General features: G+C 41.1%; 2 protein-coding genes across 3 annotated transcripts; both read right to left on the minus strand.

Moving 5' to 3' along the window:
• Window positions 1-169: 169 nt before the first annotated feature.
• Window positions 170-18,601, minus strand: aamdc (adipogenesis associated, Mth938 domain containing). 2 transcript variants are annotated; one of them, XM_083886018.1, is made up of 4 exons: window positions 18,501-18,601; window positions 1,877-2,027; window positions 1,673-1,768; window positions 170-448 (listed from the first exon to the last, which is right to left on the minus strand). In XM_083886018.1, the coding sequence occupies exons 2-4, from the start codon at window positions 2,006-2,008 to the stop codon at window positions 308-310; spliced, it is 369 nt and encodes a 122-aa protein (XP_083742144.1). In that variant the 5' UTR covers window positions 2,009-2,027; window positions 18,501-18,601; the 3' UTR covers window positions 170-307. The 2 variants fall into 2 exon arrangements, with proteins under 2 accessions (XP_083742144.1, XP_083742143.1); XM_083886017.1 differs by lacking the exon at window positions 18,501-18,601 and adding an exon at window positions 4,690-4,723.
• Window positions 8,718-10,511, minus strand: LOC310925151 (ATP-dependent clpX-like chaperone, mitochondrial; the record flags this gene model as incomplete). The annotated part of the gene is made up of 1 exon (XM_083887022.1): window positions 8,718-10,511. One exon carries the CDS (start codon window positions 10,509-10,511, stop codon window positions 8,718-8,720), a length of 1,794 nt encoding a protein of 597 aa, XP_083743148.1.
• Window positions 18,602-21,231: the final 2,630 nt, after the last annotated feature.

Consider the following 21,231-nt stretch of genomic DNA (forward strand, 5'->3'; position numbering starts at 1 on the left):
ACATCCATGTTGGACAACAGTAGCAATGCAGCTAATGTTAGCTGAACACAGACGGGTCAAAGATAGACACAGAAACAATTTTAAACTCAACAGGAATCTCAATGATGAGAAACAAGACCCCATTTAAAGGTACCGAAGTCTACAAAAAAACAGCTCACGGGAACATGAATTTAATCACTAATTTGATTCAAAGTGAACCTTTCATTTATTTTCTTACCGTTTATTAACAGTGCAAGTAAACAAAGCTATAGTCAAATCAGTGTCTGTAGCTGATGATGTTGGCAGAATAGTGTACGACGATGGAGCGTCAACAGGTGGAGTGGAAGACTCCGCCCACCTTCACGCCCTGGTTGGCCAGTTTGTTGTACTCGTCCACAGCCCTCTCTGTCTGCAAGACTGTGACGTTGACGCCTTTCTGCTTCACGTAGTCCAGAGTGGTGGAGGGAACCTGAGAGAAAAGGAGGCTTTTCAGGTGCGTCTGACACTATTTATATGCATCCTTTTCTCTTTTCTCTTTTTTTTTTTTTTTCCATTTTACACACATTGATTGTATTTTGTGTCGAGTGCTACCAAACTGTGGGCCACATACACTGAAAGCGCGTACAGTTAAGACACAGATGAGGCTTGGTGGTGTTTACATATACTGAAACAAACAATAGTTGAATTTATTGGTGTCCATGTGAAAGTAATCAGTGTCACGTGGAGTTGTGGCTCGGTCTCCGGTTTTAATTTTAAACTCGATCTATATTTATCATCCCAGTGAATTTACAGTCCTATTTCTGTGAAACTTATTGCATGACTCAAGGTACTTTTCTGTGATTTGTCATATTATATGTCACATATATTCTCTTATTCTCTCTCACGGATCTGTGTCGTTAGCCGTTACTGATGTGGCTGTACTCGGTGCAGAATCAGCTCACACTTCCAGCATGCAGGGAATAAGAGAGTGATCTTGAAATGTTACCATGTTTAAGTTTCAAACCAGTCTGGAGTGAAAATTATCCAGAGAAACTTGAGATAACTGAATACTGAGTTTTGCTCCTGAGTGAAATCAGTTAATTTCAGTGCTTAAATTGGACCTTTGTATTGCAATATATAGAATGTGTAATATAAAATATATTGTATAATACTGATGGAAACCTTAGTGGTGCGGATTGCTAATATTATACACTACACAAAAAGTTAGGGATGTTTGGCTTTTGGATTCATTTTCAGAATGCACCTAAAATGCACTTAAAACTTTTACAGGTGAACTTAAGTTAACCTTCGAAAAACTTTTGAATGCACATGTCCAATTGTTCAATGTTTCAAGACTTATTGAATAACATGCTTTTCTCTAACAAGGTGATTAACTGCAAAAATCACAACTATCTGATATAGTGGTTCCAAAACAACACTTAAAAATTGATCAAGTTATTGAGACATTGAGATTTTTTTTTTTTAGTGGTATTGCCACCACAGTGTTAGCTCTTATTTGATATAAAGAAATGACCATTGCATCATTCTACTTAAACGCCCTGCTTTTGTGGTAGAATATCACTGTAGCATGAACTTTTCTTGTTGAATATCCCTAACCATTTGTGAGTAGTGTATACTTAAAATCACAATGCTCTTTGGACTTTACTTTGAATCCTGACTTGTTGAAAACTATAAGTATTTTTATATTTTTTACCTGCAGAGCTTCGCTCATGCCTCTGCCGATCACCAACTGATTTATTCCCTTTTTTAGCACCTCCTCCAGATCAGCAGGTTGAACTCCTGGATGATGCTGGGATGGAAAAAGAAGCCACATCATCAGTGTGCTCTGCCAGGCTGTATTGCCTGCATACGCACATACACCGATCTATAATGTTGTGAACAATGTGATGTCACTCACATTTGTCCCGGTCTCTCTCCAGTCCCAGGTCCTGCTGCCTCCAGGCCAGACTTTACAGTCCTTGTAGGCGGAGGAGCATCCCTTCACCTTCATGTGGCCCCAGGAGAGAGCGCTGATCTCTGGAGAGGACATGGCTGTACAAGTTCACCTGCTGAAAAGCGACAAAGAGACGCGAGGTAAATGCCGAACAGAGAACGTGTTATACATGCACCGGTCACTTCATTGGCTAAAACCCTTTCAAATGCTTGTTAGCACAAATATCTCAAAAGTTAAACCCATGGCAGCAATGCATTTACTGTCGCTACACAGACGTGGTAAAAATGACTTGCTGAAGGTCAAACTGAGCATCAGAATGGAAGGAGATTTATGTGACTTAAGGATGTAAATGTAAATGTACTTTATTTATACAGCCCTTTACAACAATCCTTTCGGTGATCCAAAGTGCTTTACAAGAAATAAATAAAGAGGAAACAAATAAAAGTAATTAAAATCAATAAAAACAATAAAATAGTGCAAAATAAAATAAGATAGAATCAGATAAAAGATAAGAAGACAAAAGATAAAAAGTGTCACCATACTACTCGGTATTAAAAGCCATCCTAAATAAATAGGTTTTTAGCCTTGATTTGAAGAGGCCCAGGTCAGAGATAAGACGCATCTCAACAGGGAGTTTATTCCAGAGCCTGGGAGCAGCAACAGCAAAGGCTCGATCACCCCAGTGTTTATATTTTGACCTGGGCACTTCCAGCAACATTTGGTTGTTTGACCTCAGAGCTCTACCCGGATCACGAACAGTTAAAAGCTCAGATAAATAAGATGGGGCAAGATCATGAAGAGCTTTAAAGGCAAACATTAAAAGTTTAAAATCGATTCTAAAAGAGACTGGAAGCCAATGGAGAGAGTGTAGAACAGGGGCGATGTGCTCTCTTCTATTTGTGTTGGTTAAAAGACGGGCAGCAGCGTTTTGAACAAGTTGAAGGCGACTGGGAGAAGTCTGGGAGATGCCAACATACAGCGCATTGCAGTAGTCTAATCTGGAACTGATTAGCGCATGTATGGCTTTCTCAAGGTCGTGACGGCTTAAAAACGTTTTAACTTTGGCCAGCAGCCAAGGATGAAAAAGTCAAGGATGGTTGACTTTTTCAGAAACTGCTGAGCTAATTATCTCTTTAGAATATTTAATTTTTCAGCTTTCAATTCAACAAGATATACATGAAAACACACAACTCAACCCACCAACAAACTGAAAAGAGAGGAGAAAATGAAATAAATAGATAAATCAAATAATCAAATAAATGGATAATGTAAATAATATTAGAGGCAAGGAAGATAACAGTAAGCACTGACGGCATAGAGCTTGCAAAAATTACAACTCGAAGCTTGCAATGTGTCCAATGTCCATATACGCTAAATAGAGCTGCCACATCTCTTTAAAAGTATTGTAGTTATTCCTGAGTGTTTTATTTTTATTTAACCTTTATTTAACCAGATAAAAGACCCATTGAGATCAAGATCACTTTCACAAGGGTGACCTGGCCAAGAAAGGCAGCAGCACACATCAAAAGTTAAATAAGAAGCAGGAAATGCAACATTTACAAAACAGAACATTGAAATATAAAATTCCAACTAGATAAACATAAAGTGCAGTTGTGATCACAGTAACGATTTAAGAATAGACACTGTTCAAAGGATTTCTGTTGTCTGTCTTTTAAGATGGAGCGGAAAGCTCCTAATGAAATAAAAGCCGGCATTTTAAGTTCAGTTTGGAGAGTATTCCAAGCAGCAGGGGCAGAGAAACTGAAAGCTTTTTTTCCCATCTCAGTCCGAACACGTGGAGCAGACAAGTGCAAAATGTCATTTGAACGCAAGGCGTAGTGGCTTCTGGTTCTCTGAAGAAAAGTGCTTAAATAAGCAGGGACCAAGCCAAGAAGAGCCTTATAGACCACAGTCATCCAGTGTGTGTAGCGTCTTACAGACAGGGAAGACATGGAAGCATTAGCATACAGATCACAGTGATGGGTGAGGCGACTACAGCCAGTGATGAACCTCAGAGCACAATGATAGACTGGTGTCAAAGACTGTAGACAGCTGTTAGAGGCACACATGTACACATCACCATAATCAAGTAGTGGTAAGAACGTGGCAGATATCAGGAGCTTCATGGATCTGAGGGAGAAACAAGACTTGTTTCTATAAAAGAAGCCGAGCTTGACCCTTAATTTAGAAACCAGATTTCTAACATGCTCTTTGAAACATAGCTCCCCATCAATAACAAATCCCAGATACTTATAACTGGTCACCAGCTCAAGAGCTCTGCCATGGGAAGTTGTAATTGAGGGGATTTTTTCCATGGGAACAGATGAGTTTGAGAGTGTATAATTAACATCCAGAAAATATGTCTGAAATGAACCACTTGTGTGGAAGCGATGGACGTAAACACCTCTGAATGTTGTGCTGGTCTGATCTGCTGCTGCTACAGTAAAATCACATTAGATATGTCAGACAGGAATTAGTACTTTGCCATTAAGCAGTGCAAATATAGAATAACACATCTGATACTGTGGTGAGGCTGCGTTAGTGTTCTGAAAAAGCCACAAACTGCTGCCAATTTCTGCTGTTCTTCGTGGCCAACACAGGCAGACCTGGAGCTATTTTTATTCCAGCCAACACTACTCTTCAAATGACTACAACAACCGTGTCAAATTCTGTAGTAGATGTTTTAACATTATTAGAAAACGGTTTCTGTGCTTCTGTTGCAGTTTATTTAGGTCTTAAAGATGATAACAAAGTGAAGACGTTTTACTGCTGCGTACCTTGTGCTGTTGTCAACAGACTGGCCACACCCCCCTGAAGTTCTACTTCCTCGTGCATTTAAAGGGACCACACTTTTCAGCCTCAATCATACAAACATCTCTGTATGCAGTATATGATTGAATTTACACTGTAAAACATTAGGAATCATTTTCATTTCGTTTTGTCTTTACTGTGCTTTTGAATAAACCATCTACCGAGACCTTCACAGCAAAAAGATAATTTAATTATGAGCATTTGACAAGTGGCACGGACATCAATGTATAAGGCAATGTCCCAAACCATTATTTGTTGAGTATTATTTGGCTATTCTAGCTACTTTTAATTATATTTTAATCTAATAACCAATTTCTCAGTTAGACATTATTTTCCCAGCCACTGCTGCAACTAAAGCCCAATTTATACTTCTGCGTAAAGTGCTCTGCGTAGGTTACGCAGAGACTCTGCGTCGACGCAGAGTCTGTCGAAGAGCCTCTGCGTCGTCTCCGACTGCACAAAATATTTTTTAAGTGTCCGTCACTCAGTCAAGGGACAACGGAGACGGCAAGAGCTGCGATTGGTCCTCAGGACAGGCCGAGCGAAGCTGCTCTGTGCCGGCTCACAGTGAGCACCGAGCGTCCACAGACGCGGAGCTGATCCCCGCCCATAACGCCCCTGCCAAACTATAAATACGTCATATCTTAACAAACACAGCACATGTTTAGACTCTAAATGGCCAATTTCTCGCCTCAAATTATCTTAAAACTGCGTTCCGTCACACAGAAAAGTGACAAACGGCCACTGTTTCAACAACAACAGTCTTTCGCTTTCTTTCTCGGACGCCATTGCTCACTGTAGCCAGAAGCACAACAACCTTGCGCAGCGACCCCTACTGATCGGGCGGGAAATTGCAGCGCGTGTCCGTCACCACGACGCAGAAGTATGAAGGCTCGAGGCGTCTCCGTGGTGACGCAGACGGATAACGCATATGCAGTCGGAGAAGTATAATGTGGCCTTAATGCTTATTTTGGTAGTTTACTTCTTATAATGAAAAGAACAAAACAAAAATCTGCATTAATCTTTATAAATTGAAGGCCATGAATCCTAGTTTATCTCAGATAATGTATTAATGATATGCTTATGTTAGATGGAGGGGGTACAGGCCAAGTCGCTAACGTACAGACACATTTAACACACTAATGTCACAATATTGCTGTATTTCTACTCTTTTATAACCAACTACTGGACCCTTTGTGAGCTGATGTCATTTGAGTAAAGATGAAAGGACGTCTCGTCATTGTGTTCCGTGGTGTCTCAGACACGTCAAAGAACAAAAACAACATCCACTTGGGGATGAACGATTACTCCACGCACTCTCAAAGGAAATCAAACATCCTTTTGTTCAAGCAGAGGTCTGCAGATGACATAAAAATAATTCTTAATCCATCAGGGAGGATATGTATCACCAAAGGATGTTTCAATCACAGGATAGATCCACCTATAGACAGCACAGAGACACGGGCCCTTATGTTCCTCGCAGCAGTGGCCATCCACATCTATGGGAGGACCGGTGCGCAAAAAGGACTCTCACACGAGGAGATGTCCTTCCACATGTCCCGTCTGATAAATAAAACGAGGAAAGGACTCGCTGTTGTCGAGGGCCACATTCCACACATACACAAAGCCAAAACGTTAGCGAAGGTTGTCGTTAAGGAGCTTCGGGGGAAATATGGCGACATGCTTCGGTACATGCTGCTTGAGCAGCAAACGGCCGTGGAAGCCGTCATTGTCGACTGCCTACAGAAACACGCCAAGAAGTGGTTTCAGGAGGGGAAGAAATGGAACAAAGAAAGCTGGACATACTTTTTCAAAGATCTAATCATGGTTTTTATATGCGCCGGTTTTGTTGCCACCATGGTCCTGACTTTGATGAGTATATAGCCTAAATTCCTAAATAACAGTTTGCCATCGTGGGTTTTACAAACATGTTGTCCTCTGTCCTTAGACCCTTTTGCATCGTGTTAAACGGTGCAAAAATGGAAGAAATCTCAGGAGGAGCCGCAGATATTCAGTAACTAGAAAAGTCTGATTACGTTTCCTATTTTCATATAACTGTATATATAATGCAAACGACAAGCATTTAATTACATTTTAACAACAATCCAGCAGTGTAATTAAAAGGTCAAATCTAACCTTTAGTAAGTCTCTTGTGTAATTTATAATAAATACCATGTAAAATGTGAATTTTGAATTGATCTAATTTTATTTCCAAGTTGGTGAATGTTTTTTTTCCCATTTTATGTGTTTACTGGTTGATGTGAACTAAACTTGTAACTGATACAAAAAGAACATGATGTTTAAAAAATAATAAACCTGCAGTTTAAAACTAAAATCATGGTCTTGTGTTGTTATCTCTAATTACTATGAATTAGCTGCACGTCATAACCTAGTCCTCTTAAGTCTCAGTTATTTGAAACTGTCCAGAGTGCGCTGTGTTAACTTTACTCTGAGTAAAGATTTATTAGGAATGTGTTATTTCAGGTGTGACGTGGACACGCAGGTGATCTGTCTGATGAGGGATTGAACTGAGGACGATACCACGACCAAGGTGTGGGTTCTCAAGATCTTCAGTGAAGGTTGCGAGGAAAGTCCTTCCACATTGCACACAACATTTGGGAAAACTGCGCACAGATTGTCTGTTTGGCACAGTCGTAAAATATGACTTCACCAAAAAGGTAACCAGTCTTATGAAAGGAAAAATGTTTGATTATAAGCAGATCCCTGGATTTAGCAGGAATTGTCATGAATGTGAACATTGTCCACTACTCATGGTGTTATTTGTGTATTAATTTTGACTTCTAGTTGAAATTTTGTAGTTTTACAAATATAATTCCCACTGAGAAAAAAGAAATAAATCTAAATGTGTCAGATCTGAAAGAAACTCGGGATGGAAAAGGCACTGCAGATCGGTGCACCCACCTGGTCAACCAAATGTCAGACCCTCATATCTGTCCTGACCTGTGAGCAGTCACATGTTAAATTGTTTATATCTTTAGAATACCTTTATTCTGACTGAGCACTTTAAAGGTGACATAGAGTGGTCCTGTTGCACATAAATGTTAGTTATGGAGGTCTACTTACATATATTAACTTGTTTTTATGGTCAAAAACCTCCTAGTTGCTGTAAACGAGCTGATAGAAATCCTCTTTTCTGAAGCTGTTTTTCTGCTGCGAGATTTCAGAGTGAACTTTCACCCCCAGAAGACAGAGTCTTGTGATTGGCCAGTACTATCCAGCACATCCGTTCTCAGAAGCGCAGCACCCCCCTCTGAAACGGCGGATGCACTGCTCCTCATTATCAAAACATTGTTTTAACAGTGTTTAAAAATAGCTTCTTCACGACTCCCCGCCGCAGTCCCTTTTATGACTTTGACCCTCAGACCCAGAGTCAGAAGACACTGTTGCTCGTGAAACACCTCCACAACGGACGTTATTCTTCTTCTGCGGTTCAATGTACGCAACCGGATGTGCCCGGACTAGTGCCCGGAGCAGGAGGATCTGCTGTTCAGGAGAACCGCTGCTTACGTAACTGTTACGGGATTTTCAGTGATCTCGTTGAGCCCCGAGATTATAATAAAACACAACGTTCTCAGCAGTGGCTGAACTGTTTGTTTCGAACCGTCAGGGCTTCATAAACAAGGTAATGACGCAGATACACACCAAAAAAACAGCGATAATAGGAACTTCCGGTCTAGTTCCGCTTTAATAAGTCCTATGAAAGCATAGATTACGTTTAACATTACTAACAGATAGGCAACATACCTGGAAATTCTGCAATATCTGGATAGAATAAGCCTTTTTTCCAAAAATCTATGTAATTTATGATCCTTGAATGATTAAACAAAATGTGTTCATGAATAAAATAGCAAAAACAGTTCTCAGTGAGAACCAGTTAGGAACTTTTATTAATTGTACACTCTGCCTGATCTTTATGTTGGTATCTAATGATTTCAGGCAATATTAGCTTTAGCTGAAATCAGTGCCATGTGGTTCAACTATTAGCAGCATCCACCTGTTGAGCCCAAGTCTCCTCCTCAATGCCCAAGTCGTATTCCTCTTCCGCGGACTTGGCTGAAGCTCTCAAATATCTGGGTTTGGTTTTTCCATGGACAACATCTTTGTTCAGCTCGACAGCTATGATGCCAGAATGTGGCACCTCAAACATGGGTTCAAGGAGGAGCTTTTCCATGATGGAACGAAGCCCACGAGCTCCCGTTTTGGTCTCGAGTGCCATTCTGGCTATTGCTTTCAAAGCATCCCGAGTCACATAGAGATCGCAATTGTCCATGTTGAAAAGAGCCTGGTACTGGGGCACCACAGCGTTACACGGTTCGGTCAGAATTTGGACTAATGTTTCTTCGTCCAGGCTTTGTAGAGGAACAACCACAGGGAGACGGCCAACAAACTCTGGGATCATTCCAAACTCTATCAGATCTCGAGCCTCAACGTGCTTCAGCAGTCTGTCCTTCTCCTTGATCTCTGCCACTGTGTCTGTCTCACTGCTGGTGTTAGCCACGTGCGCTGCTACCGATGCATGGTGCCCTTTGTCCAGTTTTGAAGAAGTTCCAAATCCTAAAAATGTTTCATCCGTTCTTCTGCTGATGATTCTATCAAGTCCATTGAATGCTCCTGATGCAACAAATAAGATGTTTGTTGTGTCAACCTGCATCATTTCTGCTCTAAGTTTCCTGGAGTTTTTCTCGGGAACATTAATAATTGTTCCCTCCACAAGTTTGAGCAAACCCTGCTGAACTCCTTCTCCTCCCACATCTCTGAGCTGATGGATTCCAGGTACACTGCCAATCTTATCCACCTCATCCAAAAAAACAATACCTCGCTGTGCTTTCTCCACAGAGTAGTTGGCATCTTGCAGCAGTTTAGCAATCACTGACTCTATGTCTTCTCCCACATATCCGGCTTGAGTTAGTGTGGTGCAATCGCAAATTGCAAAGGGAACGTCCAGACAACGGGCCAATGTCTGTGCCAACAATGTTTTTCCCGAACCAGTTGGTCCAAGAAGTATGATGTTGCTCTTCTCCAGTTTAATTTCAGTGTATGTGGAGTCCAGGATCTTGCTGCCTCTCTTCTCTTGAGTTGTCTGTTGATTTGCCAGATGCTGCATGGACACACCCAGAGCATTTTCATGAGGACCGATCCCTGCTGTCTGCAGCAGCACACGAGGTGTAAAAGAAGGTTGTCTTTCCGTCTCAACCTGCCGACCACTTCCAGCAGGAATATTGTTGTAGATGCGTTTGTAATGATTGTATACTGCAACTGCTAACACTTTTTTCGCGTAGGACTGGCCAACAACATACTTGTCAAGATAAGCATATATCTTCTTTGGGGGAGGGGGAGGTTTCCGTGCAAATGCCAGCTTTACTGCCTCCACAGCCAATTCTAGCTCTTGGTTTAGCCCCTTCATTGAGTCAGTTTCAGACAGAACCTCAAAAATCTGATAGCATTTCTCACATTTTACAAATCGTGTTGACACCAGGGTGCATGGATCTCCACATTTAGGGCAGCAAAGCTGATTTCCTCCTGTGCCTGATCCTCCAGAGCCACAGACCCTCTTCCTGTCGCCGGTGGTTTTCTTTCTGTCACTTTCACTGCCCTTTGTTTTCCTCTCTCCAGAGACATGACAAGCAGCAGTCTCTGAAAATGACCTCACCTGAGTAGGCAAAGGAGTTTCCCAAGACCCCCGACAGCTCGGAGAGAAGAACTTAATCCAGGAGCAGGACGATCCCCTGTGGGCAGTGTTGAGCAACAACCTTGCAGCCAAGGTCATAATTCTTCTTTTATGGCAAAACGAATTCACCATGAAACCATGTGGGTCTTGTAACTGCCGTTTCAATCAGTCACTTGGGATTAGTCAGGTCAGTTAGTCATACTACTGTCACCATATCTACTTTTACAAACTGGTACAAACTGTCTTCTTTTGGCTGTTGCTTCCCAGGTTGAACGGAACAACACAGTCTATGAACATGCCCCACAACGATATGTAAATGTCATTCTCACAATTAGCCAAAAATAAAAACAGATACTAAATCTTATCTTAGCCAAAAGGTAGAGAAGCAATGACTGAAAACTGTCAGAGGTAATGTAGCAATCGTTTGCATGGTCCCTCTCACTCGAACATTGAAATGTGAACGCAATAAGACAAAGCAATAGAAAATGCCAGAATTGCTTCAAAGGATTGAAAGGATGTATGTCATGCTAACATGTCATCAATGCAATTAAGTTCGTCTTTCCCTATGCTACCTGGACACTTAAAGTTAACCTTAACAGAATAAGAGTGTATTTTTGAGTTAATGTGTGCGAATGAACACTGCTCCAACTTGTTTAAAATGAAATATACATTTTGAAGAGTAGTGTACATGTACATAATAGTTGAGCGGTATTTGAACCCCAGCCCTCCACACCACGGTCTGTGGACTATACCTCTAAGCAATACCAACAGCACAGGAATGTGTAACATCATTGATGAGATAACAATGACTGGTATAAGAGCACTCTTGTCAATGGAAACTTAAGCGAACATTAGCCTAAATATTAAGCTTGCAGCCCTGCAAAAGGAATGGTCAGCCCATCAATAGTATTAAGTCTGAGTTGTTGTTGTTTAACTTGTTTAAATATATTTGATATGGTACAGTGTACTAGAATTCGTCTGAGGCAAGTCTAAATAAAATAATTCTCATTTCAATACATATAATCATGAGCAAATGTGTGACCATTATTTGAATTGTGCTCCAAATATGCTCTGTTGACTTAAATGTTGTTACATATCCATAGAAAAGTGAAGAAGAAAGACCGTCTGTGAAAAAAAGGAGGGGCTTAATTCCTCAGTCCTGAAACTAAGGGGCTTAATTCTGCAGGCCTAAATGTATGGGCCTAAACCTACTGCCTCTGGGCCTGCAGTTCCATACGATTGACAATTTTATATATGTATATAAGTGTGTACATATATATATATTAATTTGAGCTTTTCTCTCACACAGCTTTTTCCAACGAAGGCTTCCTGCAATATCAGAGGCTGCAGTTTCGGGAACCAGCACCAACTCTCCAGTTAGGTAAGTGACAGAAATGAGCCCCCAAGCAGGTTTGCCAGGCTCAGTTTCAGGGCCCCACTTTGAAATGTTTATTTCGCCACCCCCCAAACCCAAACCCAAACCCTAACCCTAACCCTGATTCTCCAAATAGCAATGTTCAAATTGAGGGCATATCAAAAGTGACTTGTTAGACAGACAGGCATTAATCCCAACTGTTGACTTTGCTGTGGGCAACGACATAGGCACACATCTGAACCTACAAAAGATAATCGTTTTCATTGTACAACTTTTCAGGGGAGAGCGCGAACTTAAACTCTCTCCACTGACCCGGCGGGGCCAACCACCTTTTACCGGTCGAGAACCATGGCCTCAGACTTAGAGGTGCTGATTCTCATCTCAATGCACATTTGAACCAACTGCATATACTGGTACACTGACTGTCAGCACTACCTGAGCTAATTCAGACATAAGAACCATTTTAATTTTAACAGTTTAGGGGGGTGCACCATTCCTGGAGATACTGCAATACCAGGTTGATGCGTGGAGTGGACGGAGCAAGCCCCTATTCCATCTCCCAGTTCCAAAAATCAATTTAATATATGGTCCCCGGGTAGGGGACGTATCAGATATTAAACTGATAAGAACAGATACTACACTTGATCTTAGCCAAAAGGCCGAGAAGCGATGCCTGACAACTAGCACAGGAAACATAGTGATTCTCTGCACAGTCCTTCTTACTCAGGGGTCTCATGATCTCCCATCATGCTTTGCAACATTTCCCCATCAAAGCCTGACCTACAATCGTCTATTGCTACTAAACCTTTGAAAAACAACCAGTCGAATTGTAAAACCTTGAGTTCAAGTGATTAAAGGCTGAAGTGGATTCTGGCAAATGTCGTTTGATCAACGACTGTGAAAAAATGTAGGGGCTTAATTCTGCAGGCATAAAACTAAGGGACTTAGTTCTGCAGGCCTAAAACTAAGGGACTTAGTTCTGCGGGCCTAAACCTACTGCCTGTGGGCCTGCAGTTCCGTACAATTGACAATATTATGTATACGTATATACGTGTGTATATATATATTAATTTTAGCTTTTCTCACACAGCTTTTCCAACGAAGGCTTCCTGCAATATCAGAGGCTGCAGTTTCAGTTTCGCCACCCCACGAAACCAGACTCAGACCCAAACCCAAACCCTAACCCTGATTCTCCAAATAGCACTGCTCAAATTGAGGGCATATCTAAAGCAATTTGTTAGACAGACAGACGTAAATCCCAACTGTTGACTTTGCTATGTGCAACAATAAAGCCCACTTTATACTCCTGCATAAAGTGCTCTGCGTAGGTTACGCAGAGTCCTCTGCATCAACGGAGAGACTGTCGAAGAGCCTCTGCGTCGTCTCCGACTGCACAAAATATTTTTTAAGTGGCCGTCACTCCGTCAAGGGATAACGGAGACGGCAAGAGCTGCGATTGGTCCTCAGGACAGGCCGAGCTAACGCTGCTCTGTGCCGGCTCACAGTGCGCACCGAGCGTCCACAGATGCGGAGCTCTTCACTGCCGGCAACGTCGACAACGTCGCTGCCAAACTATAAATACGTCACATCTTAACACACACAGCACATGTTTAGTCTCTAAATGGCCAATTTCTCGCCTCAAATTATCTTAAAACTGCGTTCAGTGACACAGAAAAGTGAGAAACGGCCACTGTTTAAACAACAACAGTCTTTCTCTCTCGGACACCATTGCTCACTGTAGCCAGAAGCACAACAACCTTGCGCAGCGTCCCATACTGATCGGGCGGGAAATAGCAGCGCATATCCGTCACCACAACGCAGAAGTATGACGGCTCGTGGCGTGTCCATGGTGATGCAGTCGGATAACGCATTTCGCAGTTGTAGTAGTATAATGTGGCCTTAACAATGCACATTTGAACCAACTGCAGATACTGGTACACTGAATGTCAGCACTACCCCAGCTAATTCAGACATAGGACTACTTCAATTTTAACAGTTGAGGGGGGTGCACCATTCCTGGAGGTACTGCAATACCAGGTTGATGCGTGGAGTGGACGGAGCAAGCCCCTATTCCATCTCCCAGTTCCAAAAATCAATTTAATATATGGTCCCCGGGTAGGGGACGTATCAGATATTAAACTGATAAGAACAGATACTACACTTGATCTTAGCCAAAAGGCCGAGAAGCGATGCTTGACAACTAACGCAGGAAACATAGTGACTCTCTGCACAGTCCTTCTTACTCAGGGGTGTAAAAGTTACACTCACACCAAGGACAGATGGTGAAACATGACTACAATATGACGAACAACAGCAGAAGAAAATATCAGAACTGCTGAAAATAAGACTATTATAATACACTTATTTACATTTTAGTCCTTCAAAAAGTCAGATTTCCCATGATGCACTGCAACATTTCCATATCAAAGCCAGGGCTTCAATCATCTATTTTGCCTCTTTAACCTTCTAAAAACAAGCACTCAAACTTTAAAATTCATCACTACTTCTTCAGTTTTCATCAAGTCTATTCTGACAATTGATCAACAACTGAAATTAGACAGAAGACAAAAAAAAGTGGCAGTGGAGGGACATAACCCACAAAGCCCTTTTCCCTCTCAAAAAGAGAGCACTTCCTGTTTTCTTTGTTTGCCAGTGAGGATAGGAATCTGAACACTGCCACCTACTGGTCTAGGGTGTGAACAACACTATTTCATCCAAAATAACTATCTAATTCACAACAGGAAAATTGATAACATACATGCACAGGTATTTCACACTACCCAACCTAATTCAGACATAAGAAACTATTTTAATTTTAACAGTTGAGGGTGGTGCACCATTCCTGGAGATACTGCAATACCAGGTTGATGCGTGGAGTGGACGGAGCAAGCCCCTATTCCATCTCCCAGTTCCAAAAATCAATTTAATATATGGTCCCCGGGTAGGGGACGTATCAGATATTAAACTGATAAGAACAGATACTACACTTGATCTTAGCCAAAAGGCCGAGAAGCGATGCCTGACTACTAACGCAGGAAACATAGTGATTCTCTGCACAGTCCTTCTTACTCAGGGGTCTCATGATCTCCCATCATGCTTTGCAACATTTCCCCATCAAAGCCTGACCTACAATCGTCTATTGCTACCAAACCTTTGAAAAACAACCAGTCGAATTGTAAAACCTTGAGTTCAAGTGATTAAAGGCTGAAGTGGATTCTGGCAAATGTCATTTGATCAACGACTGTGAAAAAATGTAGGGGCTTAATTCTGCAGACCTAAAACTAAGGGGCATAGTTCTGCGGGCCTAAAACTAAAGGGACTTAGTTCTGCGGGCCTTAACCTACTGCCTGTGGGCCTGCAGTTCCGTACAATTGACAATATTATGTATATATATATACACGTGTATATATATATATATATATTAATTTTAGCTTTTCTCACACAGCTTTTCCAACGAAGGCTTCCTGCAATATCAGAGGCTGCAGTTTCAGTTTTGCCACCCTACGAACCCAAACCCAAACCCTAACCCTGATTCTCCAAATAGCACTGCTCAAATTGAGGGCATATGTAAAGCAATTTGTTAGACAGACAGACATAAATCCCAACTGTTGACTTTGCTATGTGCAACAATAAAGCCCAATTTATACTCCTGCATAAAATGCTCTGCGTAGGTTACGCAGAGACCTCTGCATCGACGGAGAGACTGTCGAAGAGCCTCTGCGTCGTCTCCGACTGCACAAATATTTTTTAAGTGTCCGTCAATCCGTCAAGGGACAACGGAGACGGCAAGAGCTGCGATTGGTCCTCAGGACAGGCCATGCAAGCTGCTCTGTGCCGGCTCACTGTGAGCACCGAGCGTCCACAGACGCAGAGCTGTTCACTGCCGACAACGCCGCTGCCAAACTATAAATACGTCACATCTTAACACACACAGCACATGTTTAGACTCTAAATGGCCAATTTCTTGCCTCAAATTATCTTAAAACTGCGTTCAGTGACACAAAAAAGTGAGAAACGGCCACTGTTTCAACAACAACAGTCTTTCTCTCTCGGACGCCATTGCTCACTGTAGCCAGAAGCACAACGACCTTGCGCAGCGTCCCATACTGATCGGGCGGGAACTAGCAGCGCGTGTCCGTCACCACAACGCAAAAGTATGACGACTTGAGGTGTCTCCGTGGTGCGCAGTCTATACGGATTTCGCAGTCGTAGAAGTATAATGTGGGCATAACAACACACATTTGAACCAACTGAAGTCATGGTACGCTGACTGTCAGCACCGCCCGAGGTAAATCAGACATAAGAACTATTTTAATTTTAACAGTTGAGGGGGGGTGCACCATTCCTGGAGATACTGCAATACCAGGTTGATGCGTGGAGTGGACGGAGCAAGCCCCTATTCCATCTCCCAGTTCCAAAAATCAATTTAATATATGGTCCCCAGGTAGGGGACGTATCAGATATTAAACTGATAAGAACAGATACTACACTTGATCTTAGCCAAAAGGCCGAGAAGCGATGACTGACAACTAACGCAGAAAACATAGTGATTCTCTGCACAGTCCTTCTTACTCAGGGGTGTAAAAGTTACACTCACACCAAGGACAGATGGTGAAACATGACTACAATATGACAAACAACAGCAGAAGAAAAGTATCAGAACTGCTGAAAATAAGACTATTATGATACACTTATTTACATTTTAGTCCTTCAAAAAGTCAGATTTCCCATGATGCACTGCAACATTTCCATATCAAAGCATGGGCTTCAATCATCTATTTTGCCTCTTTAACCTTCTAAAAACAAGCACTCAAACTTTAAAATTCATCACTACTTCTTCAGTTTTCATCAAGTCTATTCTGACAAATGATCGACAACTGAAATTAAAGTGGCAGTGGAGGGACATAACTCACAAAGCCCTTTTCACTCTCAAAAAGAGAGCACTTCCTGTTTTCTTTGTTTGCCAGTGAAGGGTAGGAATCTTAACACTGCCACCTAATGGTCTAGGGTGTGAACAACACTATTTCGTCCAAAATAACTATCAAATTCAGAACAGGAAAATTGATAACATACATGCACAGGTATTTCACATCTAGAGAATATAGAAACCGCAATAATGAAACTGAATGGCAATTAATTTGACAATTATTACCCATATTTACCGGATTAAGATTAACAAAACTTTACACACAGGTCTCAGTACAGCTGTACAGCTGAACCTGAAATTACAAACTCCACAAGGACAGCTGAAATAAATACAAAAATAAATCAACATCATTGCCATCTTTGCATGGCAAATTCTGCTGCTTTAGGGTTGCGGTATTAGAGTTACAGTAGTTACACTAAGTAGTTTAAAGAAAAAGAGTATACAGATATCATAATTAAACTCTTTACTACTACTGCGACATGGTGAGACTCAGCTTTTCTTTACCAATGAAGTCTTCCTACAATTTATAAATACTGCACAATAAGTGACATCATATACAGTAAATGTTTGAAGACAACAGAACCTGCTGACTGATTGCTGAACCACACAACATGCAGCAGATGACAAAGTTCGAGCGTATTTAAATCTTTTTATTATACAACTTATCAGGGGAGAGCGCGAACGCAGTCCCCCACTACCAGAAATTATGCAATCGAGATTCCCACATTTGGGGAATTCGCAGGGGTCAGCACAACCGGAGTGCAATGGCTGAGCCTCGCCCTGGGTGAACCACCTTCTTGATCATGGTATCTCCCTTGCCAGGTAAGTATGAGTTGTACACATCACGGACAGGCTAGTCTTTCACAGACAAACCACGATCACTGATGGTGATTGTAAGTACTAACTTACAAAACCATAGCTTGTGGATGTGCTAAGACTCTGCATGAATTCAAGACTGAATAGTGTTATACAGAAAGGCTTAAAAAGAGTTAATGTTCATTTTATTCCTCCAAAAAGGTCAGATTTCCCATCATGCATTGCTACTTTTCCACATCAAAGCCTGACTTAAAATCATGTTTTTCACCCTTTTAACCTTCTAAAACACAACAACAGTCAAACTGTTAAACTCATAAGTTCAAGTGATAAACAGTTGAAGTAGATTCTGACAAATGTTTGATCAGCAACTGAAATTTAAGAGAAGCAAAAAGCGGGGGTGGAGAGGCATAACTCACAAAGCCCTTTTCCCTCTCAAAAAGAGAGCACTTCCTGTTTTCTCTGTTTGGCAGTGAAGGGTCCAAATCTAAATACTGCCGCCTACAGGTCTGAGGGGTGAACAACATTTTTTGTCCAAAATAATTTTCTCTTTATCAAATTCACTGCAAGAAAAATATGCACTGACTTTTACATTATTTTTTTGACAGTACTGCATAATATTTTTGTTATACCTAATCAATTAGAAATGTTGTGTGTTAATTTGCACATTTTGGAGGCTTCTAATATTTTCACGTGTGATTCACAAGTGTGACACGAAAAGTAACGACATAACTTATATGTGGAAGTGCACTGCTCCAACTGTACAGTCCAGATACTACTAACACTACATCAAGCCAAAACGGAATTCATATTTCAGTCCAAATAAAGTAGAGTACCTGAAAGTACTTCAATAGAAGGCTGAGCAACCCAAATTATTCCTATCCTCCATTCTACACTGCATGAATTACTGGCACAATTTAACATTTCCCTAGTGAACGTTTTACACCTTATAAGGAATGATGTGATCCCCTACCTTCTACGGAGTCATCTCGTCCGTCGGCTGCACACTCAGAAATAATTGGAAGTCGTGCACTGTGTGAAACAAGACAGTGGAGCCCACACAGCTAAGGGTTTCCCTTCTTCCTCTCCTAGTCAATTCCGGTAGGCTGCTCACCGAGAGGTTAAATGCTGTCCACCATAGTTTAACGTTTTTAAACACAGTCCTACTCCATCCTTAAAGTGTGACCGCTGGAATTGAAGAAAAAAAATAACAATAGGTTAGTTAGGCTCAACATTCCCAACTGCATTTTCTAGGGACATGGCCATTTTTAATTTTCCCTTTTCTTTACATCTCATATCATTTTATGGTCGCAATCGACTAAATTTCCAGTAGCCAATTCAGCACATGCTGCTTTCATTTTTTGAAATTATCAAATGTTTTTCTTTCAATTTCTACTTTTGGAACGTATCAGGGAAAATGTAATCACAGTTCCCCATTACCAAGAACTACACAATTGACAAACACTATACTGCATAGTAATATGTATTCATACAGCAAGTACAGCATATAAGTTCTCATTTGAGTTTATCCAGCAACTTTAGAGATGCAACATCAACAGATGGAGCTCTTATTCAACTTGACGTTTTTTCTTTGTACAACTTATCAGGGGAGAGCGCGAACGCAGTCCCCCACTACCAGAAATTATGCAATCGAGATTCCCACATTTGGGGAATTCGCAGGGGTCAGCACAACCGGAGTGCAATGGCTGAGCCTCGCCCTGGGTGAACCACCTTCTTGATCATGGTATCTCCCTTGCCAGGTAAGTATGAGTTGTACACATCACGGACAGGCACGTCTTTGACAGACAAACCACAATCACTGATGGTTAATATAAGTATAAACTTACAAAACCTTAGCTTGTGGACGTGCTAAGACTCTGCATGAATTCAAGACTGAATAACGTGTTATACAGAAAGGCTTAAAAAGAGTTAATGTTCATTTTATTCCTCCAAAAAGGTCAGATTTCCCATCATGCATTGCTACTTTTCCACGTCAAAGCCTGACTTAAAATCATGTTTTTCACCCTTTTAACCTTCTAAAACCCAACAATAGTCAAACTGTTAAACTCATAAGTTCAAGTGATGAACAGTTGAAGTAGATTCTGACAAATATTTGATCAGCAACTGAAATTTAAGAGAAGCAAAAAGCGGGGGTGGAGAGGCATAACTCACAAAGCCCTTTACCCTCTGGAAAAGAGAGCACATCCTGTTATCTCTGTTTGGCAGTGAAGGGTCCCAATCTAAATACTGCCGCCTACTGGTCTGAGGGGTGAACAACATTTTTTGTCCAAAATAATTTTCTCTGTTTTAAATTCACTGCAAGAAAAGTATGCACTGACTTTTGCATTTTTTTTTTTAACAGTACTGCATAATATTTTTGTTATACCTAATTAATTAGAAATGTTGTGTGTGTTATTTTGCACATTTTTAATTTTGGAGGCTTCTAATATTTTCACGAGTGATTCACAAGTGTGACACGAAAAGTAGCTTTACATAACTAATATGTGGAAGAGCACTGCTCCAACTGTACAGTCCAGATACTACCAACACTACATCACGCCAAAACGGAATTCATATTTCAGTCCAAATAAAGTAGAGTACCTGAAAGTACTTCAATAGAAGGCTGAGCAACCCACATTATTCCTATCCTCCATTCTACACTGCATGACTTACTGGCACAATTTAACATTTCCCTAGTGACCGTTTTACACCTTATAAGGAAAGATGTGATCCCCTACCTTCTACGGAGTCATCTCGTCCGTCGGCTGCACACTCAGAAATAATTGGAAGTCGTGCACTGTCTGAAACAAGACAGTGGAGCCCACACAGCTAAGGGTTTCCCTTCTTCCTCTCCTAGTCAATTCCGGCAGGCTGCTCACCGAGAGGTTAAATGCTGTCCACCATAGTTTAATGTTTTTAAACACAGTCCTACTCCATCCTAAAAGTGTGACCGCTGGAATTGAAGAAAAAAAATAACAATAGGTTAGTTAGGCTCAACATTCCCAACTGCATTTTCTAGGGACATGGCCATTTTTAATTTTCCCTTTTCTTTACATCTCATATCATTTTATGGTCGCAATCGACTAAATTTCCAGTAGCCAATTCAGCACATGCTGCTTTCATTTTTTGAAATTATCAAATGTTCTTCTTTCAATTTCTCCTTTTGGAACGTATCAGGGAAAATGTTATCACAGTGCCCCATTACCAAGAACTACACAATTGACAAACACTATACTGTATAGTAATATGTATTCATACAGCAAGTACAGCATATAAGTTCTCATTTGAGTTTATCCAGTAACTTTAGAGATGCAACATCAACAGATGGAGCTCTTATTCAACTTGACGTTTTTCAACCACAATCACTGATGGTTAATATAAGTATAAACTTACAAAACCTTAGCTTGTGGATGTGCTAAGACTCTGCATGAATTCAAGACTGAATAACGTGTTATACAGAAAGGCTTAAAAAGAGTTAATGTTCATTTTATTCCTCCAAAAAGGTCAGATTTCCCATCATGCATTGCTACTTTTCCACGTCAAAGCCTGACTTAAAATCATGTTTTTCACCCTTTTAACCTTCTAAAACCCAACAATAGTCAAACTGTTAAACTCAAGTTCAAGTGATGAACAGTTGAAGTAGATTCTGACAAATATTTGATCAGCAACTGAAATTTAAGAGGAGCAAAAAGCGGGGGTGGAGA

The sequence above is a fragment of the Microchirus variegatus genome (assembly GCF_963457635.1).
Source record: "Microchirus variegatus genome assembly, chromosome: 3".
Classification (NCBI taxonomy): domain Eukaryota; kingdom Metazoa; phylum Chordata; class Actinopteri; order Pleuronectiformes; family Soleidae; genus Microchirus; species Microchirus variegatus.